Source organism: Lepus europaeus, chromosome 17, assembly GCF_033115175.1.
Source record: "Lepus europaeus isolate LE1 chromosome 17, mLepTim1.pri, whole genome shotgun sequence".
NCBI lineage: Eukaryota > Metazoa > Chordata > Mammalia > Lagomorpha > Leporidae > Lepus > Lepus europaeus.
This window is the reverse complement of record NC_084843.1, coordinates 82,680,890-82,708,859: the sequence shown is the minus strand read 5'-3', so window position 1 is coordinate 82,708,859 and position 27,970 is coordinate 82,680,890. Positions and strand designations below refer to the sequence as shown.

General features: G+C 40.1%; 1 protein-coding gene and 1 long non-coding RNA gene across 5 annotated transcripts in view; one reads left to right on the top strand and one right to left on the bottom strand.

Moving 5' to 3' along the window:
- Window positions 1-25: 25 nt before the first annotated feature.
- On the top strand, window positions 26-27,549 carry ZNF25 (zinc finger protein 25). Of its 2 annotated transcripts, none has more exons than XM_062214179.1 (6): window positions 26-129; window positions 2,045-2,156; window positions 20,461-20,587; window positions 20,878-20,973; window positions 23,615-23,678; window positions 24,129-27,549. In XM_062214179.1, exons 2-6 carry the CDS (start codon window positions 2,142-2,144, stop codon window positions 25,369-25,371), a joined length of 1,545 nt encoding a protein of 514 aa, XP_062070163.1. In that variant the 5' UTR covers window positions 26-129; window positions 2,045-2,141; the 3' UTR covers window positions 25,372-27,549. The 2 variants fall into 2 exon arrangements, with proteins under 2 accessions (XP_062070163.1, XP_062070164.1); XM_062214180.1 differs by lacking the exon at window positions 26-129 and adding an exon at window positions 1,840-1,938.
- Window positions 5,624-27,970, bottom strand: part of LOC133775706 (uncharacterized) — a 30,945-nt gene continuing 8,598 nt past the window's right edge. For 2 of the 3 annotated variants that reach the window (XR_009868302.1, XR_009868301.1), the window contains one exon: window positions 19,133-19,224. This is a non-coding gene — a long non-coding RNA (uncharacterized LOC133775706). Of the gene's footprint in view, window positions 5,755-19,132; window positions 19,225-27,970 lie in introns of those variants that run through there. The other variant, XR_009868303.1, reaches the window with a different exon arrangement.

Below are 27,970 nucleotides of genomic sequence, written 5' to 3'. Positions count from 1 at the left end.
CGCATGCTCAGTGCCCTCGCCTTTCAGCCGCCAGGGTTTTTGTCTTGCGCCGCGGGGGATTGAGGACTCCGTAGCGAGAAAGTGTCCGCAGCACCGCGGGGGGCCGGGCTGGGTTTGGCGCCTCTGCAGGTGTGTCTGAGGCCTCTGCGGGCTGACTGGGGGCGGGGGGCGGGCTCGCGGCGCCTGGTGCCCGGGCCTGCGGGACCGGGTCGGGGTCGCCTGGCGGGCGGGGGTCTGGCCGGCGGCGGGGAGGCCCTGTCTCTTCGCGAAGCCCGGTGTGCCCCCAGGTGACAGGAGAGCGGGACGGGGTGCCGAGGGAGCGGCGCTGCGGGACGTGGAGCCCCGGCCTGCCACGCAGGCACGCGGCCCGGCCTCGGGCTGGGTCCCGCGGGACGTGATGGCGGCTCCGAGTGGGCTCGGACGCAAGTGCGCGCAGGACGCAGTTTAATTCCCGCCGCGTGTTCACCGTCGCCGGCTCGCCGCCGGGGTTCAGCCCTGGTCTGCGTGAGGGTGCGGGGCAGGAAGGCAGCGCTTCTCCCGGGGTCCGGTGTCGGGTGCGGTCCGAACCTGCAGCTGCCCGTGTTGTTGGAGCGGCTCCACTCGCAAGGGTTCTTGCTGGGGCGGTGAGGATGCCTCCAGGCTTGGGGTGAACCACTCGCGCCCAGATCCTGACACCCGGGGTTGGCAGGTGGGAGCGAAGTTCTCATGTGCATCCCTACCAATGTGTAATTCAGGATGAAAACAGCCACGTAACTATACATTAAAATACATTATAAAACATATATATATATATATATATATATATATATATAATGCGGTGTACTTCATGGTTCACCCTGTCTCCTACCTAAAACCCACGGTCCTGACTTGTATGTAGCACCAGCAGAAGTAGTTGTGCAGGGTACGGAACTCAGGCTTCCTGTGTAGTGTTCTGTTTCCAAAACTTCCTGGAACATCCTCAGGACCCTTGTGTCAAAATGCAAGCCCCTGCCTGTCTCTTCTCCAGGCACTGTTAAACGTGTCAATTGAAACCACAGTTTGAGCTCTCAGTGAACAGTTATTTAGATGGAGTTGGAATCACAAACCCTTTGATTAGCTGGCGGTATCTGGGCTTATCAGCTAGGTACTGTGTAAGCCCCGGGCCAGCTGAAAGTGGTTTTTGCTGTTTATGGAAAGGGCCTGAGCTTTTAGATGCCTCTTGCTGCATAGATGAAGAGCCTGATTTGGGGTTAGGGTGCCACACTGCTATTTTATAAGCTGGATTTGTGTCACTGTCAGCAGATGCGATGGCTGTGTCAGAGTTCATGAAGGCCGAATTCATTTTACCCTAGCCCAGCAGAAAGTTCCAGGAGACAGTGTAATTGCCAGGAAACTGACTGCATTGTGGTCCTGGCCTGCTGTAGAATCCCAATGGTACATGAAGGGTTATTGAAGATTGCCTAATTCCTCCTCACGTAAAAGGAAACACCTGCGAAACTGAGATAGTCACTATGTTAATAGCAGACCTACAGTAGACTCAAAGTCTCCAGTTTCGCTGTACCATACCTAAGTCAAAACAAAGTTCACCAAGAAGTAGTTTTTGAGAAACTGCAATTTAGGGAGAAGAAGCATTATTTTTGAAGACTTTGAAAAGACTTTCTAATCTCATGGGGTTTGTAATGTTAGTAAGAAAAAATGTTATATAGCATAAGTGCCTTTTGTGTATCAGTAAATACATATCTCTTCAATATCATCAATAATGTCAGCATAGAGGTCCATACTTTAGATATATGGGTATTATAAACCTTACCTAATCTATTATTTGATGTTTCAGTTTTCAATTCTTTTATGTTATTCAGTAAACAGACACATAATCTTCAAGGCAGCCAGTAGGAAAAAATATTTAGATTCACTCCGAAACATCCCAGGTTCATCAAGATTTTGTTGGATTACCAGTGGGTAGGTGGATGCTACTTCATTATGGCCCTTCCTGTTCCATTTGATGGATCAAGGATAACCCAAAGCCTTATATTTTACTGACACGCTGTGTGGAAATGTCTCACAGGGGATTTGTGGAGCTGTTGGTTTCCTATGACTTCTGTCTTCTGATTATCCTGGCTCTGGCTTCATCGTGTCTACCCTTTTCCTGAGAGCAGCAGAAAATGAACAAGTTCAAGGTGGGTCATTTATTTAGCCATTACTTTGTTCACTGCATGTTTAATGAGAGAGCACATCTATTAATATTTTATTAGAGAGAGCACATATATTTAACTAGAAAAGTAGAAATCATTAAGAGACACTTTTGGAGGAAACACTATTTGAATAAAATATCAGTTATCAAAATTTAGTCTCCCAGATCCCTAGGAGCCACAAGATCCTGAAGGGATCTGAGAGGTCAAAACTTGTAACACTAAGGCGGCGCTGTGGCACAGTGGGTTAAAGCCCAGCCTGCAGCACTGACATCCCATATGGGTACCAGTGCCAGTCCCAGCTGCTCCACTTCCAATCCAGCTCCCTGCTGATGCACCTGGGAAAGCAGTGGAGAATGGTCCAAATGCTTGAGCCCCTGCACCCACGTGGGAGACCCAGAAGAAGCTCTTGGCTCCTGGCTATGGCCATTGCAGCCATCTGGGGAGTGAACCAGCAGATGGAAGATACCCACACCACCTCTGCCTCTCTGTAACTCTGCCTTTCAAATAATAAAATAAACCTTAAAAAAAACTTGTAATACTAAGATGCAAATTCCCTTCTGCGCTGAGAATATGAAAGCAACCATAGATAGACTGCTGCCCATTTGGCATGAATTAAGACGACACCAAATTTGTAATTTTCCTGTTCTTCCACTGGGCACTTAGAGAAAAATATTGCCGAATAGTTTAAGGCTATCTTTAATGAGACAGTAAATATTATTAATTTTAGTAAATCTTAACCCTCGAATACACATCGTTTCAATGTCTGGTTGAAGAAAGGAAAGTTCATGCAGAATCCTTCTGCTGTATCCTGAAGTATGGTAGTTGTCTCAAGGCAAAGCACTTGTGCAATTATTTGATGTGTACTCATCTTGCTGCTTTTTTCAGGGAATGCCTTTTTAAAATAAAATATATTTATTTATTTATTTATTTGAAAGTCAGAGTTACACAGAGAGAGAAGGAAAGGCAGAGAGAGAGAGAGGTCTTCCATCCGCTGGTTCACTCCCCAGTTGGCTGCAACAGCCAACTGATCCAAAACCAGGAGCCAGGAGCTTCTTCTGGGTCTCCCATGTGGATGCAGGGGCCCAAGCACTTGGGCCATCTTCTACTGCTTTCCCAGGCCATAACAGAGAGCTGGATGGGAAGTGGAGCAGCCAGGACTAGGATCAGTGCCCATATGGGATGCCAGCTCTGCAGGCAGCGGCTTTACCTGCTATGCCATAGCGCCAGCCCCCAGGAAATGCCTTTTTACCTGAGACAACTGGCAGGCAAGCTGTGATTTTTGACTTAGATATTTAACATTTTCTTTAAAAAAAAATAATGGGCCTGTCATTTCAAGGAAACAGTTCTCAGTATTTTTTTGCCAATGTTAAAACCTGACCTTTAAAGTGAAAATTAGGGGCAGGCATTTCACCACAGCAGTGAAGACACTGCTTGAGATGCCTGCATCCCATATAGGAATGCCTGGGTTTCAATCCTGCCCCTGCTCCTGATTCCAGCTTCCTGCTAATGCATACCCTGGGAGACAGCAGGTGATAATACAAGTAGTTGGGTCCTTGCCACCCGAGTGGGAGATACAGATTGAGTTTCTGGCTCCTGATCCAGCCCTGGCTGTTGTGGGCATTCAGGGAATGAACCCATAGATGGGAGATCTCTGTCTTCTGTCTCTCTCCCTCTCTGTGCCTTTCAAATAAATTAAATTTTAAAAATCATAGTGAAAATTAGAATTTTAGAAAACTTGTACCTTCCACTGTGACCTTGACAAGTTAAACATTTTTCTGTAAGAATAGCGATGATACTAACAAATATGATTTTAAAATATATAGGGGAGGGCATTTGGCCTAGCAGTTCAGATGGTGGTTAGGATGCCTGTGTCCCATATCAGAGTGCTGATTTGAATCCTGGTTCTGCTCCTGATTATGGCTTCCTGCTAATGGAGACCTTGAGAGACAGCATGTGCTGGCTCAAGTAGATAGGTTCCTGCCACCAGTATGGGATATATGGATTGAGTCCCCAGCACCCAGCTTTAGCCTCACCCAGCCCTGCCATTGTAGACCTTTGGGGAATGAACCAAATTATGGTTCTCTCTTTCTCTCTGTGTATCTCTCTGCCTCTTAAATAAAAATAAATGAGTAAATATATATATAATAAAATGTGTCAGAATTTGATTAATATTTCTGAAGTATGTGTTCAGAGGCAAACTCCAGCAATTTAAAAAGATAAAGCAGTACAGAGAAGCTCGGAACAGGATACACGTTTCTCAAGAAATGCCATTCCAAATACTTGGATGCTAACTCTTCAAGGTAATAGTTGAGGAAAGTCTTGGATTAGATGGAGTCAAGTAGAAGTCTAAGGGAAGATCATTCTAGATAGGGGGAGCAGCAGTACAATCGCCCTGAGCCATGTTCCAGAAGCAGTGTTCAGGATACTGAATCCAGAGAGAAATGACTTAGGGAGACGATAGTAAGGGATAAGATTGAAGAGGTGGATGGCTAGAATATGAAGGGCCATGTAGGCAGTAGAAAAATTAGAATCTTGATTTTACTTGCTCACTTAATTTTAAAACCAAACTTTATACAAAGGAATATACATAGTTTATATATACAAGGGTGCATTTGTAGAAAATGGAGTTAAAAGATATGCTTAGTTTGTTGTAAAATTCTGAAATCTGTGCACATGAGAGAGCCTTTAAAAGTTTGTGAAAATGCATATCATAAAAAAAACTGCATGGATTTCAAAATTTTTTCACCAAAATAAATTTATCTTTTAATTCCATTTTTTTCATGAGCTTTTGATGTACCCTCTTTTGGCTTGGTGACTTAGGAAATACTAAGTAAACATTAGTGTATCCTTTTTCTGAGTCAAGAAATGAAAAGTCCTGGTACCTTCAAAGCCCTATGTGGCCTTCATTGATCTCATCCCCACCATTACCCAGAGAAAAGGAATACAGGACTCTGTGGTAACTATTTCCTTATTTCTTTAAATGTCATTTTTCAAAATAAAACAAAGATTTCAGCATGACTATCATTAGTTAGTAATTTAAAAATCACAGTATTTGAGCATCTTGGTGGAGAGAAAATAGACCTAAAAAGGAGGAGAAAAAAAGTAGGAGGTAGCTGAAAAAGTTTAATCCAGGGGGAGGCATTGTGGTACAGCAGGTTAAGCTGCCTATAGTATCTCACATTAGAGTGCCGATTTGAGTCCTGGCTGCTCCATATCTGATCCAGCTTCCCCTAATGTACCTAGGAAGACAGTGGAAGATGGCCCACATGCTTGGGCCCCTGCCACACATGTGGGAGACCAGAATGGAGTTCTTGACTCCTAGCCTTGGCCTGGCTCATACCTGGGTGTTATGGCCACTTGGGGAGTGAACCGGTGGATGGAAGCTCTCTTTCTCTTTTTCTTGTTACTCTGCCTTTCAAATCAATAAATATTTTTTAAAAATCTTACCCATTTTGCAGTTCTGCTTCAGTCAATCTTGCATTTGTGCCTTTTATGCGAAATTCTCCCAATCTAAAATCAATCAGGGAGTGGTACATGATGTTTTCTTTCCCTTATGTTCCATCATCGACTGCTGATGGTTGGTCTGGAACAGCAAAAATGACTAGTGAGCCTTTAAATTTTTTTTTTTTTAGATTTATTTATTTGACAGGTAGAGTTAGAGAGAGAAATAGAGACACAGAGAGAGCTGTTCCTTCCTCTGGTTAACTCACCAAATAGCCACAATGGCCAGGGCTGTGCTAGGCCAAAGCCAGGAGCCAGGAGGTTCTTCCAGGTTTCCCAAGTGGGTTCAGGGGCGCAGAAACTTGGGCCATCTTCCACTGCTTTCCCAGGCCATTAGCAGGGAGCTGGAATGGAAGTGGAGCAGCTGGGACTTGAACTAATGCCCATATGTGATGCCAGCACTGTAGGTGGTGGCTTAAGCCATTGCACAACAGTGCCACCCCTCACCTACCCACCCCAGCCTTCTGTTTTTCTGGAGTAATTTTGAATGCAGTTGTCACTACCAATTCCCAGAAAAGTCTTTTTTTGATGAAGATCGTAGAATTATTTGTTCATAGTCATTTTGGTCAAATTAGATCTCTTTTCTATTCCTTCTTACATCTCTCAAATTCTATTGGCATATTTTTTTTTTCCTGTTTGAAGGCGTTCTTATAAACTTTTTATCTTGTTTGCTTTAAAGAGGGTCTGCTAGAGGAAACCTTTCTTTAGATTGCCTGAAATACTTATGGAGAACTTTTTCACCATGTATGGAATTCTTGGTTGGCAGTTCTTTTAAAATACTGCAAAGCATTCACTGCCTTCTGCTACTTGAGTTGCAGAAAATTCACCAGTTTGTCATAGCTTTAAAGCAAATTTATGTTTTTTGGTTAGCTGTTTATAAGATGTCCTTTACTGTGGTGTATTTATGTGTGCATTTCTCTTTATCCTAAGGAGATTTCTTTATGTTGCTTTTGAGTTGAGAACTGGAGTAGTTTGAGTACTACATTATATTTCTTTTATTGACTGTTAAGCTCTCCTTTGTGTGCTGTTTTATGTATCAGTTACCATGGAGATTAGAGTATGTATCATTAACTTTATGGTACCTACAAATAATATTATACTACTTATTTGTGAACAGTGTAATACATTTCCAACAATGTAATTCTATTTATACCTTTCTCATCCTTCGTGGTCTTTGCCTTATAGCTCATTTCTTATATATTTTAACCCCAAACACTTGTTATTTTTGCTTTGAACAGTTATTAATCTTAATTAATATTAGGGAAATGTGCCTGTATGTAAATAAAATTGTCTTTTTTTAAAAGATTAATTTTATTTATTTGAAAGGCAGAGTTACTGAGAGGTGGGTGGGGAGGGACCAAGAGGTCTTCCATCTACTGGTTCACTGCCCAACAGGTGGTTTTGGCCCAGGCCAAAGCCAGGAGCTTTATCAAGGTCTCCCATATGGGTACAGGGGCCCTTCCACTGCTTTCCCTGGTGTATTAGCAGGGAGCTGGAATGGAAGTGGAGCAGCCAGAACTCAAACCTGCTCCCATGTGGGATGCTGGCGCTGGCATGCGGCATCTTAACCTGTTATGCCACAATGCCAGCCCCCAAAATTATCTTTTGAGTTCAGGTACATACCTTGCTACAGACCTGCAATTTTATTCAGTATCTTTTCCTTCAGACTAAACAATTTTTTTTGTTGTTGTTATTTCACATATTCTGGACTGATGCTGTCAAAGTCACTTGGTTTGACTTTCTAAAAATGTCTTTATATTGCTTTGTTGTTTTGAAGGATATTTGTGCGGGATACAGGGGGCCGTGTCAAGAGTCTTCTTGTTTCTGCACCTAATGTCATCTCCGGCTTCTGGCTTCTCCTGTTTCTGATGAGAAGCCTGTCTTCAGCTGGCAGCTCCCCACCTATCATACCTGTAATGTGTGCTTTTTATCTTCACTTAAGATCTCTACTTCATCTGTAGTGCTTTTATAGTTATGCTATGATGGTGTAGGGGGGATAGTTTTCTGTTTATGCTTCTTGGAGGGTGACAGACATCTGTGGGTTGTTGTGTTTTACTATTTGGAAAACACTCAGGCACTCAATCTTCAAACATTGTTTGTCCCGTTCTCTTTTTTCCCTCTTGGATTCCTGTTGCACAAATGTTGGACTATGTCCATAGGTTCCAAATGTCTCATGGGGACTTTTTTTTGTAGTTTTGTTTAGATAATTCCTATTGAACTGATTTTGTTTTTAAGTTCATAACTCCTTTTTTTCTGAACTGTTCATTCTCTTCGTAACCAGGGGCAGAGAATGTCTGCCCGCAACATCATTTGGTCTGGCCCTGCCAAGGCAGCCACAGGCAGGACTTGTTTCAATAAATCTATAGCAGGCTAATTTTTTAAAGATTTATTTATTTATTTATTTATTTATTTTGAAAGAGTTATAGAGAAAGGTAGAGAGAGAGAGAGAGAGAGAGAGAGAGAGAGAGAGGGCTTCCATCCACTGGTTCACTCCCCAAATGGCTGCAACAACCAAGCTGGGCCAGGCCAAAATCGGGAGCCAGAAGCTTCTTCTGGGTCTCCCAGGTGGATGCAGGGGCCCAAGCACTTGGGCCTTCCCTTGCTACTTTCCCAGGAACATTAGCATGGAAATGGATTGGAAGTAAAACAGCCAGAACTGGAACTGGTGCCCATATGGGATGTTGGTGCTGCATGCCGGGGCTTTAACCCACTATACCACAGCGCTGGCTCCCAGCAGGCTAATTTTTAAGTTGATAGTGTTATATGGCCCATGAATTAGGTGATAAATATCCAGGTGGTGCTTGGCAGTAAGCCCACAAAATCCACTGCTCATAATAGTAGCTTTTAATTCCAAAAATTTCTTTTTTTTCCACTGTTTGTCTTTCTGATAAGATTCTCCACTTTTTCATCTGTACTATTTGATGGAGTTTTTTCCTCCACTTGAATTAGTTAACATTTTTATCATGGCTACTCTGAAAGTTCCTTATCTGCTAATCCCAACATCTGGGTTGTCTGTGAGTCTGACTCAGTAGGCTTCTTTGTTCAGTATGTATCAAATTCTTCTACTTCTTTGCATATATCATAATTTTTAATTAAATGCTAGACATTAGGTATAAATGTCACAGGGAGTTTGTATTTCAATGCATCCGTTCTGTTATGGAGCTTTCTATTTGATTCTGTAATCTGCTTCCCCACATGGTATAAACTGAGCACTAAGTGACATTTAGTGGGAAATAAAAACAGTCCTGAAGACACTCGGCTTCTGTTTAAGAATCTCTTGAGGAGGAGAACGGCAAGATGGCGGAATAGGAAGGGAGCACACGATTAGTCCGGGGGACAGACAGGTTAATAAAAGTGGAGATATTGCATGGTCAAGGAAGAGTAGGGGAAGAAACAGCAGAGGAAACTCTTCCGGAACTAGTGGACCTGCATGGACAGCGTGGGAGCCCAAGTTCGGGACACCAGCGGCAGACTCAACACACCAGCGCTGGAACGCGAGGTGAGCCGAACATTGCCCGAGACATCAGCGGGCAAGCGGAAAGAGGAGACTAGAGGGAACGAGGCTTGAAACTCCGTGGGGAAAAGTTCACCAGGCTAACTAGAAGAGAGAGAGGAAAAAAAAAAGTGACCAATACGGACACAAGTTTCTCTCTCTCTACTCACCTCTCAAAGGCGAGCAAGACAAAGAGCAGGCGCCATTTTGGACATATGTCATAAGCAGGGCGACCTCAGGTCTGCACCGGCCCTGAGCCTAGCAGAAAAACCTGACTCTGGGGGGAGGGGTGAAATAACAGGAGATTAGCATCTAACTTGGCAACCCAGTGGGAGACTGCAGGAGAATTGGAGCCCACACTGAGGGCAGCACAGATTCCCTGTGTGGTCCTTGGGAAAGAGCTTCCAATCTCTGGCTCCTGTGGGTATTTCATTTGCCTGCTAACTACCTCCAATTACGTTCAGCTGTGCGGAATTACTTCCCTTTTGAATCAAAAAAAGAAAGCAAGAGAGATTTACCACACCTAACCTGGGAGTGTCATCTTTGACACACCCTCAACCCTGAGGAACCAAACACAGCTCTCAGTCCACACTCATCTCAAGCCTCTAAGGCTCCACTGAAAGCAGACAGTCCACTTAATATAGAGCCATAGTGTAACAAGAAAAAACACCACAGTGAAGAAACCAAATATCTCCAACATGCCAAACAACAAACGCAAAAACCGAGGTAACAAGAACAAGGAAGACACTATGACACCCCCAAATGAAAAAGACACCCCAATCCAAGATTATGAAGATGAAGAGATCGAAGAAATGCAAGAAGCAGATCTCAAAAAATTGATAAGAACATTAAGAAGTTCTCAAAAACAAATTCTTGAACTACAGAAATCCTTAATGGACAAGATAGAAAATCTCTCTCGTGAAAATGAAATATTAAGGAGGAATCAAAATGAAATGAAACAACTAGTGGAACAAGAAACTGTGATAGTGACGAGAAATCATAATGAAATGAAGAATTCAATAGATCAAAAGACAAACACATTAGAGAGCCTTAAAAACAGAATGGGCGAAGCAGAAGAGAGAATATCAGACTTAGAAGACAGAGAACAGGAAAGGAAACAGGCAAACCAAAGAAAAGAAGAAGGAATTAGAAATCTAAAAAATATTGTCGGGAATCTACAGGATACTATTAAAAAACCCAACATTCGGGTTCTAGGAGTTCCTGAAGGCATGGAGAGGGAGAAAGGATTAGAAGGCATTTTCAGTGAGATACTAGCAGAAAATTTCCCAGGTTTGGAGAAGGACAGAGGCATCCTAGTACAGGAAGCTCATAGAACCCCTAATAAACGTGACCAAAAGAGATCCTCACCACGACATGTTGTAATCAAACTCACCACAGTGAAACACAAAGAAAAGATCCTAAAATGTGCAAGAGAGAAACGTCAGATTACTCTTAGAGGATCTCCAATTAGACTCACAGCAGACGTCTCATCAGAAACCCTACAAGCTAGAAGGGAATGGCGAGACATAGCCCAGATACTAAGAGAGGAAAAACTACCAGCCCAGAATATTATATCCTGCAAAGCTCTCATTTGTGAATGAAGGTCAAATAAAGACCTTTCACAGCAAACAGAAACTGAAAGAATTTGTTGCCACTCATCCTGCCCTGCAAAAGATGCTTAAAGATGTGTTACACACAGAAACACAGAAACATGGTCATCAATATGAAAGAAGGTAAAGGAAGGAAACCTCACAGCAAAAGATCACAGGAAGCTCAATTTCTCTTTAACATAGAATTAAACTCTGATGCTCTGTTAAAGCAATGTGTTAAAGTAATCTACTATGTTCTCTTGATGTCTGTTAAATTCTAATTGTTCAAAAACAGCTGAATTTTTATTAAGAGCTATGGGTTATTTAAATATGAGCTTATTTTCAAAGATTTGAATAATCACCTGTAACAATGATCAAATTTGGTCTATATTATGTCATGATTTTAAGGAATCTTATTTCAACCAGATATTTTGGATTTTGAGCCTTCTTGGCATTCTTGACAGGCACTCAAAAAATCAAAGTTTCAAACAATCTGGTCTCTAAAATTTCCAGTAAATCCTGGACTTTGGTTTTTCCAGTTTGGGCCCAACTGAAAAAAATTGAAGGACCTATGTCTCTCATCTTATAGAGACACCGACTAATCAGGCTATTTGGATTATATTAGAAGTACTGTCAAGATGTGATGTGGTACCAAACTTTAAGTTTCTATAATGGAAAATGCTATTAATACAAATGTTTGAGAATTAAAAAGTCTAATGATCTTGTGTTACTAGACATGATAGTTATCTTAATGAGAAAGCCCCAGAGGCCTAAAGGGTTAAATACTTGTAAAATCCTACAGGTGCTTTCAAAAATACTGTGAAGTAAGCAAGTGCCTCTTTTCGGTTGATGAGTTTATAATTTTAAACATGGCAACTTAAAGTCTTTTGTCATCCACAGTTATATATGATGTGCTGCTCATAAAACTAAAGTGTTGTTGGTTCTGTGTTTAGCTGTCCTCCTCTAGGTTCCTATGGACTTTTTCCAGCCACTTCTATTGTATTCAGTACTTTGGGATGGCTCTGTAAACAGATGAAGCCAATAATGTATTAGCAGTACCAACTGAGAGAAAGTATGGTTAACTGAGGTTACTAAAAACAAAAAGCAATTCAAATCAATTGGCAATCTACAAAAAGAGTTAAAGATTTTAAAAGCTATTATTAAAATTGCTATATTGGTCTATTATGCTATGTTATATGTGTGTACATATTGTATGTCCACATGGGGAAATTTTATTAAGAGTTTTATTTTAAATGGCTTATAGATAAGATTGTCCATAAATTTAAGCTGCTAAAATCAATCAAAGATACATTTTAATTTGTGGGACCTGAATCTGTGTATCATATGTTTTAAATTTGTTGGTAGAAAGAAACTAAAAACATTTTATATGGTTGTGCTTAAGTTTACTGGTTAAACAAACTACACCATGTTAAATATTTAAGAGGTGTTTTCAAATACATGATTCTTAAAATTTATAGAAGGCATTGGACCTTCTGGTAAATGTTTTTTAAGTTGTTATCTAATGGTTGAAACTGTTTGCTAAGTATTCATGTGATATGCTATTGTCAGCAAGCGATCTAGGACTTGCTCCCTCATTTCTCTATTCTAAGCCCAACTTATTCTTTCATTTCTCTATTCTCTTCAAGGTAGGAAACTAATTCTATTATGAAGGAATCTGTAGGACGCACAATTTAATCTTTAGACCTTATAAAAGAGATGGCTAACATTTTTCTGTAATAGCATAGCCAAAATAAGAACTTAAATAATAATCTCATAGCTAGATTCACTTCGCCATCAGCAAAGTATACAGTAAGTAGAAAAAAACCTCCCTTTCAGACCAAAGGGAAAGAAAGTTTTAAAAGTGAGAATATAATTTTCCTCTTGGGCATTGTCTACCTTAGAAAAACTACTACAGAACATGCCTGTGACTATAGACTTGTAGTTCAGGCCACCGAAGATTAGAGATGGGACTTGGGCACTCCCTTGACTTGCATCCTCTGGTCTGCTTTAACACAAACCAGGAGGAAAAGAAAGCTAGGCATCAAAAGGAATGGGTGGCAGGCCTATTAATGGCTGATCTGTACAGTGATCTGCCCTCAAGGAGACCCAACAGGCCAGCCCACTGCAGTGGCTTTCAAAGTGGTAAGCCTGGGCTTCAGCAGAAGCAGCTTGTGAAGAGCCCTGGCAGCTCTGCCAAGAGTTGGATCACTGGAAATGGACCTGCCCTGGAGTCGAAGGATGCCCAGGTCAGAGCCACAGATCTTATTGGCTCTAAGCTGAAAAGCCCTTCACTCAGCCCAACTTCCAAAGTGACCACTGCAGCTGAGGGGATGGTCAAGTAGGGTCAGCAACATTGCAGGCAGAACTGTAAATTTCTTGTTAGAGATGCCCCCTGCCTTTACCTGGCCAGCTCTCCTCCCAGGCCAGCCAAGTAATGAAAGTCAACAGAGTGCCTTCCCCCAGGAGGTTCACACCTCCCTTAGGATATACCCCATGTGAAGAGATAGGTAGGTCTGGGCCTCTTAACTTACAAGGCCTAAAGCCCACCAGATTATTATCAAGCCCCTTCTATCAGGTTCTATTTGCCTCTCAATCAGAAAACTTAATTGTAGCTTAGACAGCACCTTTCTTAGCTCCTCTAATAATGACTCTGTCCTTTGTTCTAGACCCTGTCTAGCGTACTTGGGCCTCATTCCTTTGTAATCATAACCTCTACTCTACCACCAATGGCTCTACTCCCAACCTGTGTGTACTGATGGTCCTCTTCCCCACTTAATGCTGTATAATTGTTCAAACCTGGTAAATGCCACTCTTAGGATCATTGGTTACTATCCTCACTCTGTCTTTTATGACCTTGTCTAAATATGATCAGAGTCGGCAAACTTGGAAGGCTTCCATATCCTTGGCAACTCATGACGACAGCCTAGGATGGTTACTGGCACCATAAACTAGAGTGTCAATTTGTTGGGTCAACAACAGGAGCCACTGTGCACTTGCTCCTCATGTGGGATCTCTGTCCTTAATGTGCTGTACATTGTGATTTAATGCTATAACTAGTACTCAAACAGTATGTTTCACTTTGTGTTTCTATGTGGGTGCAAACTGTTGAAATCTTTATACTAAATTGATCTTCTGTATATAAAGAGAATTGAAAATGAATCTTGATGCAAATAGAAGGGGAGAGGGAGCAGGAGAGGGGAGGGTTGCAGGTGGGAGGGAAGTTATGGGAGGGGGAAGCCATTGTAATCCATAAGCTGTACACTGGAAATTTATATTCATTAAATAAAAGTTTAAAAAAAAAGAATCTCTTGAATACAAAACCCCTACTTAATCATCAAGTACTTAGTCTTCCAGAGGCAATGGTGTGATCATGTGGACTTGCTCTGTGACTGGGGCTGTTAGGGATTCTAATACTTCAAACAAGCCCACAGCAAACACTGAAAATTTGTTAAATGTTCACTCTCCCCGATTTGCTCCAAGAAATGAAAATGTTTTGGTTTTTCTTTGCTTGTCCAAAGTATTTGTATTCTGAATTTTTGCTTTTGTTCATCTTTCAGTTCTTAGTTCTCTGATTTTAGAATTTTTATTTTTCTAGGTTTAAGGGCTTATTCTGTTAGGCTGGGATCAATTTCTCTTTTGATTTTCTATACTCTTATCAGAACTAGTTGTTTATCCTTATTCTACAGATGCTACCTCTACCTGGCTTCCTGCCCTTTGCCCTGGCTATGAAATTTGCAGATGCCCAGAAAATTTTTTTAAACATTTATTTATTTGAAAGAGTAACAGAAGAAGAGAGAGAGAGACAGAGAGAGATCTGTCTGCTAGTTCACTCCCTAGATGGCTGCATCTTACAGGACTAGGCCAGGCCAAAGCCAGGAGCCAGCATCCAGGAGCTTCTTTCAGGTTTCCTATACGGGTGCAGGGGCCTCAGCACTTGGACTGTCTTCTGATGCTTTTCCCAGCCATTAGCATGGAGCTGGATCAGAAATGGAGTAGCCAGGACTCAAACCTGTGCCCATATGGGATGCTGGCATTGCAGGTGGCAGCTTTACCTGTTATGCCACAATGCTGGACCCACCCAGAAAATTCTAAGCAGAGATTTGGGCTCATCTCAATAGATTTACCTGTTTTTCAGGATCTTGATCCCTCAAATACTGGTGACTGTTACCCTTGGACACTTTCCTTTTAAGTGTTTTTGGGTTTGTTTGTATTTTTTGCCTTTAGTTTTATTTGTAGTAAAATGTAAATAACAAACTATTTACTATTTAGCCATTTTAAGTGTTCAGTTCAGTGGCCCAAGAACACTGGCAGTGCTATGTATAAACATCATCACCATCCAGCTGCAAAGCTTTTACATTTTGTAAAACTGAAATTCTGTAACCATTCCACAATGATTGTCTACCCTACCCTCCCACCCCCATCCCCTTCCCAGGCAATCACTGCTGTATTTTTTTTTCTTTTTTAAGATGTATTTATTTATTTATTTATTTACTTGAAACACTGAGTGACAGAGCGAGGGGAACAGATATCCATCCACCCACTGATTTACTCCCCAAGTGGTTGCAACAGCCCGTTCTGGACTAGGCTGAAGCCAGGAACCTGGAACTTATCCTGTTCTTCCACATGGATGACAGGGACCCAAGTACTTGGGCCATCTATGGCTGCCTTCCTGAGTGCATTAGCAGGAAGCTGGATCGGGGCAGAGTAGCCAGGACCTGAACTGGCACTTTGATGTGGTATGCTGGGGTCATAAGTGGCTTAACCTGCTCTGTAACACCTGCCTCCACCACTCTTTCCTATCTCCAGGATTTTGACTACTCTAGATACCTAATCTAGCAGAGTTTATACAGTAGTTTGTCCTGTACCTGTTTTTTTCTCTTAACATAATGTCTTATTTGTACAATGTTTCAGAATTTCCTTCCTTTTTAAGGCTGAATAGTATTACATTGTTTATATATGCACATTGTTTTTCCATTCTTCTGATGATGGACAGTTGGGTTACTTTGACCTTTTGATTATTTGTGAGTAAGGCTGCTATGAACTTGGGCGTATTAATAATATCTGTTTGAGGCTCTGCTTTTTATTCTTTTGGGAATACCCCCTGAAATGTAATTGCTGGACCATATGAGAATTTGTTTAATGTTTTGAGGAACTGCCAAACTGTTTTCTGTACCAGCTGTTCTGTTTTTGCATTCCTATCAACAATGCACAAGGCTTCCAGTTTCTCTATATTCTCACTAACTCTTGTTTTTCTATTTGATAATAGCCACCCAAATAGATGCAAAGGGGTTTTGATTTTGAGTTGTGTTTTTATTTTAAACTTAGCAAAATTCACATACATTTTGATATATGAGGTTTTTAAAAAAGATTTATTTTATTTATTTGAGAGGCAGAGTTACAGACAGAGAGAGGGAGAGACAGAGAGGTCTTCTGGAATCCACTGATTCACTCCCCAAATGGTCGCAATAGCTGGATCTGAGCCAGCCTGAAGCCAGGAGCCAGGAGCTGCCACATGGGTGCAGAGGCTCAAAGACTTGGGCCATCTTTCATTGCTTTGCCGGGCATATTAGCAAGGAGCTGGATTGGAAGTGGAGCAGCTGGGACTCAAACTGGCACCCATAGAGATGCTGGCGCTGCAGGCAGAAGCTTAACCTGCTATGCCATGGTGCCAGCCCCTACAAATACTTTTGTACTGCTTTTTGTGTGAACATAAACTTCATTTCTTGTAATACCTAGGAGTGTGCTTGCTGGGTGATACAGTTTTCAGTATTATGCTTAATTCATAAGAAACTGACAAAGTATTTATTCCACAATGTATTCCTACAATGTATTGAGTTCCATTTGCTTCACATTACTTGTCAGCAATTAATATTTTCCTTTTTTTTTTTATTTTTGACAGGCAGAGTGGACAGTGAGAGAGAGACACAGAGAGAAAGGTCTTCCTTTTTGTGTTGGTTCACCCTCCAATGGCCGCCGCGGTTGGCACGCTGCGGCCGGCGCACCGCGCTGATCCGATGGCAGGAGCCAGGTGCTTCTCCTGGTCTCCCATGGGGTGCAGGGCCCAAGCACTTGGGCCATCCTCCACTGCACTCCCTGGCCACAGCAGAGAGCTGGCCTGGAAGAGGGGCAACCGGGACAGGATCAGTGCCCCGACCGGGATTAGAACCCGGTGTGCCGGCGCCGCAAGGCGGAGGATTAGCCTATTGAGCTGCAGCGCCAGCCAATATTTTCCATTTTTAAAACCAATATGTTTATTTGAAAGGCAGACAGACAGAACCATCTACTGGTTCATTCCCCCAAATACCCACAACAGCAGAGTCTGTGCTAGGCTGAAGCCAGGAGCTCAGAACTCAATCTTGGTCTCTCACATGGGTGGCAAGGACCCAGATACTTGAGCCATCAACTGCTGCCGTCCAGGATGTGCATTCGTAAGTTGCTGGAATCAGAAACAGAACCAAGACTCAAATCCAGGCACCCCAATATGGAATGTGGGCATCTTATGTGGCATCCTAACTGCCATGCCAAGTATATTCCAGTGCCACTTATTGAAAAGTAGTGTGTGTGTATATATATGTGAGTAGCCTTTATACATATATGTATAGAAATTGTATAATATTTATATGCGATGACATATCTGTGCAGGAATAATTATAGATATGTATATATAAATGGGTCAATATATGTGTATATATATATATATATATATATATATATATTTACTAACTTCTAGGAAGATCTAGAAGCAGTGACACCCTAGGAGCAATTACTATATGCAGCAGCCAGATTTTAGTTTCTAGTACCATTTACCTGTAAAAGGAGCTAGATGTCATAGGAGAATTGGTTGATTATAGGACTGAGGCAAGGGAAATAAAGTAAGTCTGGAGCATTCTGTAGTATCAGAGAATAAAGGAGTGCCCACAAACGAGACAATGGGGACATATCCCATAACACAGGAGCCACCTGAAAGAGTTCCTAATCAGCAAAGTGGAGAAAGTTTGAGCAACAAAATAAATAACATAATATTAGATTATGACCCAAAGCATACAATGTGAGAACATGTTGATATAAATAAATGAGAAGAGAGAACTTTTTTTAAATGAAGCATTCCAGATAATATGTGTCAATTCTGCCTGATCTAGGAGTAGGAGCTTATTTGTCCCTCATTAAGTATGTATTGGACTTTGAATTGTTTCAAAGTATAGAGTATGAAAAAGAAAAATAGTTACTTTACAGTGGAGAAAACTGGCAAACATCACCTTAACAAAGTGAGCCAGGCTAATATTACCAGTCATATTATGTATCCCTATTACATTGTGTGATCCTGTGAAGTCTAAATTTCTCAAAAATTTCTCAGAGTCTTGCTTACTGATTACAGCTTTCACTCTTGTGCTGTTATGGAGTTGTTTTAATTTGGACTTTTTACATTTAGATTTTGAATGAAAGCTGTCTCTTATTTGTGACTCTCTCTGTCTTTGGTTTCCTAAAGCACCCTCCTCCTGGCTTCCTCTTGCAGTTAGAGAAGTTCTTTCAGGCTCCATGATCTGGGCCTAGTTTCTTCTGCCATCATCACCTCAAAATATTGCTACCCTTACAGATCTTTGGATGGGTTTTCCTAGAACTCGGTTTTTCATATATATAAAAATATCATTTGAAGAAATTTATGTGTATGTGTAGCTACCAAAACAGTTCCAGCTGTTTGTTGCACCATCACTTTAAGCCCTACATGAACAAACTCCAACTCATTGCCTCCTGCTCAATTCACCCTTCTCCTTGTGTCCCCCTTTTTGCTTACGGACTCTCAGTTACCATGAAATAATGTTAGTGGGTGAAATTCAGATGTCTCTATACTCCAAAACCTGTTGCTACTGTATAATTATGAGACTACTACAGTTCACATCTAAGTTGAGAGATCAGTGCCAAAGCAGTCACACTGGAGCTGACTCCAGAGTCAGGAGGGGTCTGCATGGAAGAAAAGAGATGGTGAGGTCATAGTGTAGAGGAAGCACATAGACACTGCCAGAAGCCAAGGCAGAGACAGATAGTGAAGGGACTAAGACAAGTGGGAGCCACTCAGTGGCACCGGGAATAGAAAGGAAGGGACTAGGAATGTGTGGAGTTGTCAACCTGGAGCAAGCTCTTCACAGGAGAGGAAGGAGTCATTTATGTGTTTGGTAGTGAAGCCCAATGAGAAAGTGAGCCTCAGAGGCGAGGGTTCAGCTTAGCAGTTAAGATGTCAGTCGGGACACCTGCATCCCGTATCAAGAGTGCCTGCATTCAACTCCTGGCTCTAGCTCCTGGCCCCAGCTTCCTGCTAATGTGTACACTGGGAGGTAGCAGTAATGGGTCAAATATTTGGGTCCCTGCTCCTCACATGGGAGAGCTGGACTGAGTTTCTGTCTTCTATTGTAGGCATTTGGGAGCTCTCTCATCTGGCTCTTGCTTGCCATTCAGTGTTATGCTCTCTCGGCCTCTAAAATACATAGATAGACAAAAATCTGAAAGTAAGGTGCTGAAATTAGGGCTCATACAAGTATCACAGAACCTAAGTGCACCTCCCCAAATGCCAAGAATGTGAAATGTTTTCAAAGAATGTGTAGCTTACTGTGCCAACCAGTGAGTGAGTTTTTGAAGCAAGACTAACATCTTCACTCCTCCCCACTATAAAACTAAATTTTATCTTCACTTGATCATGAATTGAAAAGTTACCCAAAAGCCATACAAGAAAAAAAAAAGCAGAAAGTGTAATTAACACATTTCAATTGATTTAAATTTCTCCCAAACAAAAAACAAAGTGGGAGAAAAATGTAACACAACTCTCTAATATCAAGTAACTTGGAATAGGAAAGAACTTTAAACATCAAAAGTCACAATATGTGGTCTGCTTTATACAGCTGTCTATTCATCATGTTTTCCTTAACAAAATACCTTTAATTTGAGAAACTTGTTCATCTATTTGTAATAGCTATAATTGTACAAGCATACTTCAAAAGTTCATGGAGTATGGAATTAAAAGATGTTTATTTGGTGCAAAATACTGAAATCCAAACATAGTTTTTTTCTTAATATACATTTTTGTGAATATGTGAAGACTTCTCATGTGCAATATATTAATAAGAGATCTACTAAGTATATATATGAAACATATTTTACTTGTCCAAATGGCAAATTCACAATTTCTTCATGGTCTGTCACCTGACTTTGTAACCCCCTGACTAATCTTGGTCCTGCATCCTGTTCTCAGTTTCCTAAGCTGGCCATTTCTCATGCATACCAATTGTGTTTTCTTTATTTCTAAAGTTTACATGTATCAGTTTGATCACCTAATAAAATCTGACATGGCAATGCAAAATGCAAACAACTATCCCATTTGTGACCATCTTGTATCTTGAATGTATTTTTGTCATAACACCTGCTCTACTTGTAGCATTTAAGCATTTACATCTTTGCCTTCCTGTCAAAATGTAAGCTCCAGGATATGAAGAATAGTTGCTTTTAGTCACCAGTATCTACAGCAGAATTTCAGGCACAGAGTGGGAGCTCAGTAAATTTACATTGAATTATTATTGTATGATTTATAAGTAGGATCCAGTGGAGCAGTACAGCAGAGTCAGTTCTGCTCTTTGTGCATTAAGAGTTATTTCAATGTATCTTTTCACTGGTCCTGTATTCTAGTTACTTCATATTGAACTGAAATATGTCATTCCAGGGACCAGTGACATTTAAGGATATTACTGTGGAGTTCACCACGGACGAGTGGAAATTACTGACCCCTGCTCAGAGAACCTTGTACAAGGAAGTGATGCTGGAAAACTACAGTCTCCTGGCTGCCGTGGGTGAGAAAGAGTCTCCATATGTAATTCCCAGTCGTTTCAATTTCCTTTCCCCGTTACTGGAACAAAGAAGCTCACGATAGGGTTGAACGATAGTAGCTTTGTTTCAGGGATCAAAGTTAAAATCAACTCTGGGAACCAGAAAAATATACTTGTCCCAACCTGCCCAATAAAAGAATCTAAATTTGCCAAGCTTAAGTGAGGCTTTCATTGTTCCTGCCCTGAAACTTCCTTATCCTTCAGAGTCTCTAAACTTCACTTTGTATCATTTCTTGTATCTTTTCCATTAATAGGTTATCGTGTGAGTAAGCCAAATACTGTCTTCAAGTTGAAGCAAGGAAAAAAGCCATGGATATTAGAAGTAGAATTTCCTCGTCAGAACCACCCTGGTGAGTTAGAGGAAATTATATCCCATGTTATTAGTGAAGTGGTGGGTGTCTCTTGCTGTTTGAAATACTTTTTAGAAATCTCCTTTTGAATGCCCTATAGTTCTAGAAGTGATTTGAGGACACGATCTGCACATGTGAGAAACCTAAATCATACTTCCAATGTTTTGATCTCTCCAACTTAAATTTCCTCCTATGCTCAATATTCTTATAATAGATTTACTTCTCTTTCCTACATATAAAATTTAATCCCCCCCTAACCTTGCCTGAAACTTTTGTCTTTTTTCTAGAATTTCCAGTGACTTTGTGCTATTAGAATATGCGGCTATAATCTTTGAATTGTTCGTAAATCTGATGTTCAAACTTCTTCAAATGACTTCTCACCATCCTCCTTTTATTAACAACAAAATACTTACTACTGGCACTAGTTTTAGTTTCTTATTCTCTCATTAACCTCTGACCTCAGGTTTTAAACGACCATGCTGCTCATCAACTTGTTGTATGGCATTTGTCCTTTGCATGAAGTGCTGAGTATCCTACCTAAAATGCATTGTACCTTATTGGAGGTGCTTTGTAATCCTAAGATAATAACCATGCCCTGCTTCCTCCAGTTTTCATATATTTTCTCATATGCTGATGGCTTGCCAGGATTAGAAATAAATGCCTGGTACATGTTAGTTGCTCACTGGATATTTGTTGAAAGAATGTTGTTGATTAACGAGAAACACTATCTACCTTCTGTTCTGAGTCCTTTATAGTAACTCCTGCAAGAGTTTACCCATTCTTAAGACCAAAACATTGATTTTTATACTGAGAAACACTAAAATTGACCTCTCCAGCATCTCCTATTTGTGTTCTGGTGCCATATTTTACCTTCTTACATGATCGTTTCATTGAACTCACTTCCTTCTTAGGGTTGAAATTAAATGATTAATTTAAATTCTCGTAGTCATTGTATAGTGCTGCAGACTTAAATTGTCACTAGCCTATCATGGTAAACTTATACTGACCCACTATTAGAGTATATATTTAAATTAATTTTCTGTCAAGTACTAGCCTGGCCCTTTTTTCCTGCCACTATTTATTTCTCCTCTTAGCCCTAAAACACATGTTAATCTCCACTTTACTCCCTCCTTCACATTTTGTATGCATAGGATCTTACTTTCTGTATATTCATGTTAATTTTAAACAAGTCCCTATCAAATAACTTTCCCTACAGAGACGATAAAATTCCAACCTATATAATCTTTCTCTTGATTTCATACATTTAAAGATGAATAAATATGAAGATCAGTAAAGATTCTAGAATGATAGTGGTAATCTAATCTTTGGACATTATATGGTAAATTGGAAGCAGTGATGTAGGAATCAAGTATATAAAAGGAGAACTGGAGATTAGTGTTTGGAAATATATTTGGGTCAAGAAAAGTTCAGGGATGAAAATATCTTGTGCTACAGCTGGAGATTCATCCTGTTGTATAGATGCCATCTGCTTTAGAAAAATTCTTCCTTCTGGATGTGTTCTGTACCAGTGGAAATTAAGCCAAATAGATGGAGAGTGAAAGCTCAAGTGATGGAACATGAGAAAATTGATGTCACTTTAGTGTTGTGGGTGGATGAAGAGGAGGTAAAACACCAGTTTATAATGACAGTACTCCTGTCTTTTCCAGAAAGTTTCACTTTCTACAGTTTGTTACCTGTCACAACCATGGTTAGAAAATATTAAATGGAAAATTCCAGGAACAAATAATTTGTAAGTTTTAAATGGTGTGCTGTTTTGGGTAGCCTGGTAAAATCTGTGTAGTTCTGCTATACCCCTCCTGGGTCCTGAATTACCTGCTGTGTCCAGTGTATTCATGCTGAATACACTACCCAGTTAGTAGTCTTTGTATTACCAGATCAGCTGTCATAGTACCACAGTGCTTGTATTCTGGCAGCCCTTATTTTACTTAATAATGGCCCCAAAGCACAAAAGTAGAGATGCTGGCCATTCAGATATGTTAAAAAAAGCTGTAGAGTGTTTCTTTTAAGTGAAAATTTATTATAGGTGCCTGTGTGTAGGAAAAAAACATAGAATATATATGGTCTAGTACTATCTTTAGTTTCAGGCATTCACTGGGGGTCTTGGAACATATCCCTAGTAGATAAGGGAGGACTACTGTACCAGCAATAACACAGTAATCTAAGTCTGAGAGGAGAGAGACCTATAGTTTAGCTTATTAATTCAATTCAATATTTTCCTTGATATTTCCAGGAATCGTAGTTGTCCACTAATTTTTCTTATCCTACTTGCTCTTCATTGTCATTAATGGGCTCACAGCATTGTCTAAGATTCCTGCATTCCTGTTTAGGAAACACTTAGAATATCTTTTGTTCTTTACTCCCTGTTCTTTGTTTTTTGTCCTTTCTCCTCCAAGTTTTTAAGATCATATTTGTAAAACTGTCAGAGGTATTTGGATTTATAATCAGGTTCCTTCCTGTCTACTACAATAATTTTTAGTGTTTATTATGTTTTTCACCAAAGTAGGATAGAAGAAATTTGCATTTGAGAGTTCTTTTATTTGGGGAGATTGGCCTAAAGCCTAGGAGTCATCCTGAATAATGTGTTAGATTGATAGAGTATTCAATTTTGATTCCTTTGTAGAAGACCTATGGAAAATTCATGAACCTGAAACAAGAAACCACAAAAGCCAAGCTGGAAATTCAAGGCAAGTTTAAGAATTAATATTTAAGGTAGAAACTTTGTAACAGTATCTTGACAGGTTACTGGAAATGGGAGAGTAAGTTAATAATAAATGTGAGAAAACTAGCACTGGTGTAATCTAAAACAATGTAATCCAAATGAGTATGTCCTTTTTTTTTATAATAGAGACCTTAGTCAGGATCTGAACTTTTGAAGTAGTCTTTTGACACTTCTGAAGTGCGCTAGGGAGGCCTGACTACTCAAAGTGGAGCAGTATAACTACAGGCAGTGAGAGATCCTGTGAATAAAATGCAAGAGAAGATTCTTTCTGCAAATAGTAAGCTACAGTGTGTGACAGGGAACATTCACAGTGGAGATGCCCTATGAGTCCTTATGAATGTGAGTTACCCCCAAAACAGCAGAAACAAAGTCTTAACATTCTTACACATTAATGAGCTTGGAACTTTGGATCTAGGAATGGAGCGCTTACAAAGCAGCGGAAAACTCATACCAAAGTGGAAGCCTACGAATGCAGCGAATGTGACAAGTTCTTCGGCCAGAAGTCTGCCCTAATAGTGCATCAGCGTGCTCATTCCGAGAACAAATCCTATGATTGTGATAAGTGTGGGAAATCTTTCTCTAAAAATGAAGACCTCACAAAACATCAGAAAAGTCACACCAGAGAGAAAACCTATGAGTGCAAAGAATGTAAGAAAATTTTCTATCATGTGTCTTCTCTCAGTAGACATCTGAAAACCCATGCAGGGGAGAAACCCTATGAATGTGATAAGTGTGAAAAGTCCTTCTACCAGAAACCACACCTCATGGAACATCAGAAAACACACACAGGGGAGAAACCTTTTGAATGTACTGAATGTGGGAAGTTCTTTTATGTGAAAGCATACCTCATGGTACATCAGAAAACACATACAGGGGAGAAACCCTATGAGTGTAAGGAATGTGGGAAAACCTTTTCCCAGAAGTCTCACCTCACAGTACATCAGAGATCACACACAGGGGAAAAACCCTATAAGTGTAAGGAGTGTGGGAAATTCTTCTCTAGGAATTCACACCTCAAAATCCATCAGAGAATTCACACAGGAGAGAAACTGTTTAAATGTAAGGAATGTGGAAACTGCTTCTACCAGAAGTCAGCTCTAACGGTACATCAGCGAACTCACACAGGGGAGAAACCCTTTGAGTGTAGTAAATGTGGGAAAAGTTTCTTTTATAAATCAGACCTCACTAAACATCAGCGAAAACACACAGGAGAGAAACCGTATGAATGTACAGAATGTGGTAAATCTTTCTCTGTGAATTCAGTCCTCCGATTACATGAAAGGACTCACACAGGAGAAAAACCCTATGAATGCAAGGAATGTGGGAAGTCTTTTTCTCAGAAGTCACACTTTATCATACATCAGAGACAACACACAGGGGAGAAACCCTATAAGTGTAAGGAGTGTGGGAAACTCTTCTCTAGGAATTCACACCTCAAAACCCATGAGAAATCTCACACAGGAGAGAAACTCTTTAAATGTAAGGAGTGTGGGAATTGCTTCCACCAGAAGTCAGCCTTAACAGAACATCAGCAAACTCACACCGGGGAGAAGCCCTTTAAGTGTAAGAAGTGTGGGGAGACCTTTATCCAGAAATCACAGCTCACTGCACATCAGAAGACACACACAAAGAAGGCAAAAGCTGATAGTGTTGGTTGAAAAATTCTGTCTGACTTCATCTTCTAAAATAATCAACTAATTCACTTGAGAGAAACCTTATGAATACCATCAAAGTGGAAACAATTTAAGCCACAATCTTTACTCATAGACTATCAGAGAATAAGAAGGGAAGTTCTATACATTCACTAGGGAAAATTTTTTACCCTATGGTAGACTGTACTAAAGCAGCAGAGAACATTTGATGGCAATTATAAAACATGAGGGAAGTTTGTTATTTTACAGTGGAAAAATCACATAGGTATGAAATCCCATAACTAAAATGAATCTCAAGAAATTTTCTGCTAGAAAAGCCAGTACTAGACATCCAAAAGCGTACATAAATTAGGAACTCCTGAGTATCCTGAGGACACAGAAATCTTTTTATACAGGTTGAACTCAGAGAACTCAGAGGGGAAAACTACAAAGATTAGAACAGGAAGAAAAATCCTTTCTTGAGAACTCATGTTTCATCAAATATCAGATTTCTGATACTTGGATAAGACCTTTATAGGTATCCTAAATGTCAGATTTTTAAGGAAATTTGAAGAATTTGTACTGAGGGAAACAGTTACACTTCTGAGTTTTTCTTTTGTAAAAAAGAAATCTGTACATGTCTACATGTATGGGGCTGTAAAACAGTACAGGTAAATTGAATAACCAGGCAAAATCATTAAACACACATGAAGTGTCCTTTAGGAGTTGTAGGACGTGTTTGTGTGTGAGTATACACCAAATCATAATGTGTAAATCTTTGACATGCATGTAGAAGCCATCCATAGTTGTACAGAGAAAATGTGTAACCTTAGTTCAATACCTTTTATATCTAGAAACATGTCACTTATTCTCAGTGACTTGTGTTGTTATATAAGTTGTTATATAAGTATTGTAGTGGAATTTTTAAAAATTATAATGTGCTTTTCTCCTTTCTCTAGCATTTGTAAATGGATCTAAACATTGTTACTGAACTAACCTTTCAAAATGCAGCTAAAGTGTTTTTGTAAAATTTGCAACTGTCTCATGATCAGCCAGATTTCACTGGGGACACAAATTTACAGCAAAAGCCTGAGCTGCTTTTGAAGCAGTCGAAACCAGTAATATTTATTGCACTTTCCAAAATAAAAACAAATAGTGCTATGTGGTAAGCATTATCATTGTTGATGTTTTAGCTGTATGTAAAGTTATCTACATTCATATTTTGTCAAAGAGTTCTAAATGTTCTTCAGTACTTTTTATTTTCCAGTAGAAGCAACGTGGTGTCATGGTCAGGAGTGTAGACTCAGGCCTCCTTCTGTTTAGGCCCAGAGCTGTCTAGACAGAGCACTAGCCTGGGGCATGCCTCTCAACCTCTCTGTGCCTCAGTTCCTTTCCTATCAAAGATAGTAAAATCTTGGGATTTCTTTGAGGTCTAAATATGTTCATATTTTAAAGCTATATATTAGATATTATCAACACAATTTATATTTCATGAAGTATGCTGCAAATACTTTAAAAAGGGGCAGTTACCCAACACTCGTCCCCCACCTTATTGCTGCTAGTGCCTTGATTTGGTTCAGCTGTGTATTTTCCCCCAGAATGATTCAGAGGCAGATCCTGTTTGTGCTCATCTAGGTGCTGGCAATTTACAGCCTGACAATCAGATCTTGTCCACTGCCCATTTTGTAGCTTGCAAGCTAAGAATGATTCTACATTTCTAAATAGTTGAAAACATTAGAGACTATTTTGTGACACAAGAAAATTATATAAGATTTCACTTTCAGTGTCCATAGTTTTGAAAACACTAATACAAACAAAAAAGCATTTGTTCACTTTTGCTGTTACGTTTGTTTTGGTTGTGGCTGCCTTCCCACTGTACCAGCAGAGTTGAAAAGTTGTGACAGACACCATATGGCCCACATAACCTAAGACATTTATTATGTGGCACTTCAAAATAAGTTTTTCTGTTGCCCATTGTTGAAAACATTGCAACCAATGTAAAGGTATACTTTCATGAATGTTTTGTATTTCAGTAATGATGGATACTGCAATTTGTGGATGGGTGGTTTTTGTGCAGTGTTTATTTTATGTATTATATTTATATGTTAAAAAACCTAAGCTTTGAAGTATTTTTTCCAAAGAAATGTGTTTTTTACTTGCTAAATTGTCATCATATCAAAACAGGAGATTTCCTGAAGAAGTGTAGCAAATATATGAAATAAACAGTCTAAATTGACATTTTCTATAGCATTCCTTTATTTTCCTCAAAATCAATGGCCAGTTTTCCCTGTTTGGTTTTATTATTTTCTCACTGTCCATCATGAGATACCATCTTTATTATCTTTAAACTAATCCAGTAACAAAAAAACTCACAATACCCAACTCCTTCAGCTATGAATTTATTTTATTGCCTGTATTACATATGTGGATGGTCCTCAACTTACAATGGTTTGACTTAATGATTTTTCTTCTGTATGATGTGCAAAAGCAATATGTGCTCATTCAAAGCCATTTTTTTTAAAGATTTATTTTATTTATTTTAAAGACAGAGTTATAGAGAGAGGTAGAGACAGACAGAGAGAGAGAGGTCTTCCATCTACTGGTTCACTCCCCAGATGGCCACAAT

Bases quoted from the DNA above. Each gene is read 5' to 3' on its own strand.
- ZNF25 (XM_062214179.1), top strand. The intron at 20,588-20,877 runs GTGAGAAAGAGT...TTCCATTAATAG, and splicing joins CAGTCTCCTGGCTGCCGTGG to GTTATCGTGTGAGTAAGCCA. The intron at 23,679-24,128 runs GCAAGTTTAAGA...CTTTGGATCTAG, and splicing joins AGCCAAGCTGGAAATTCAAG to GAATGGAGCGCTTACAAAGC.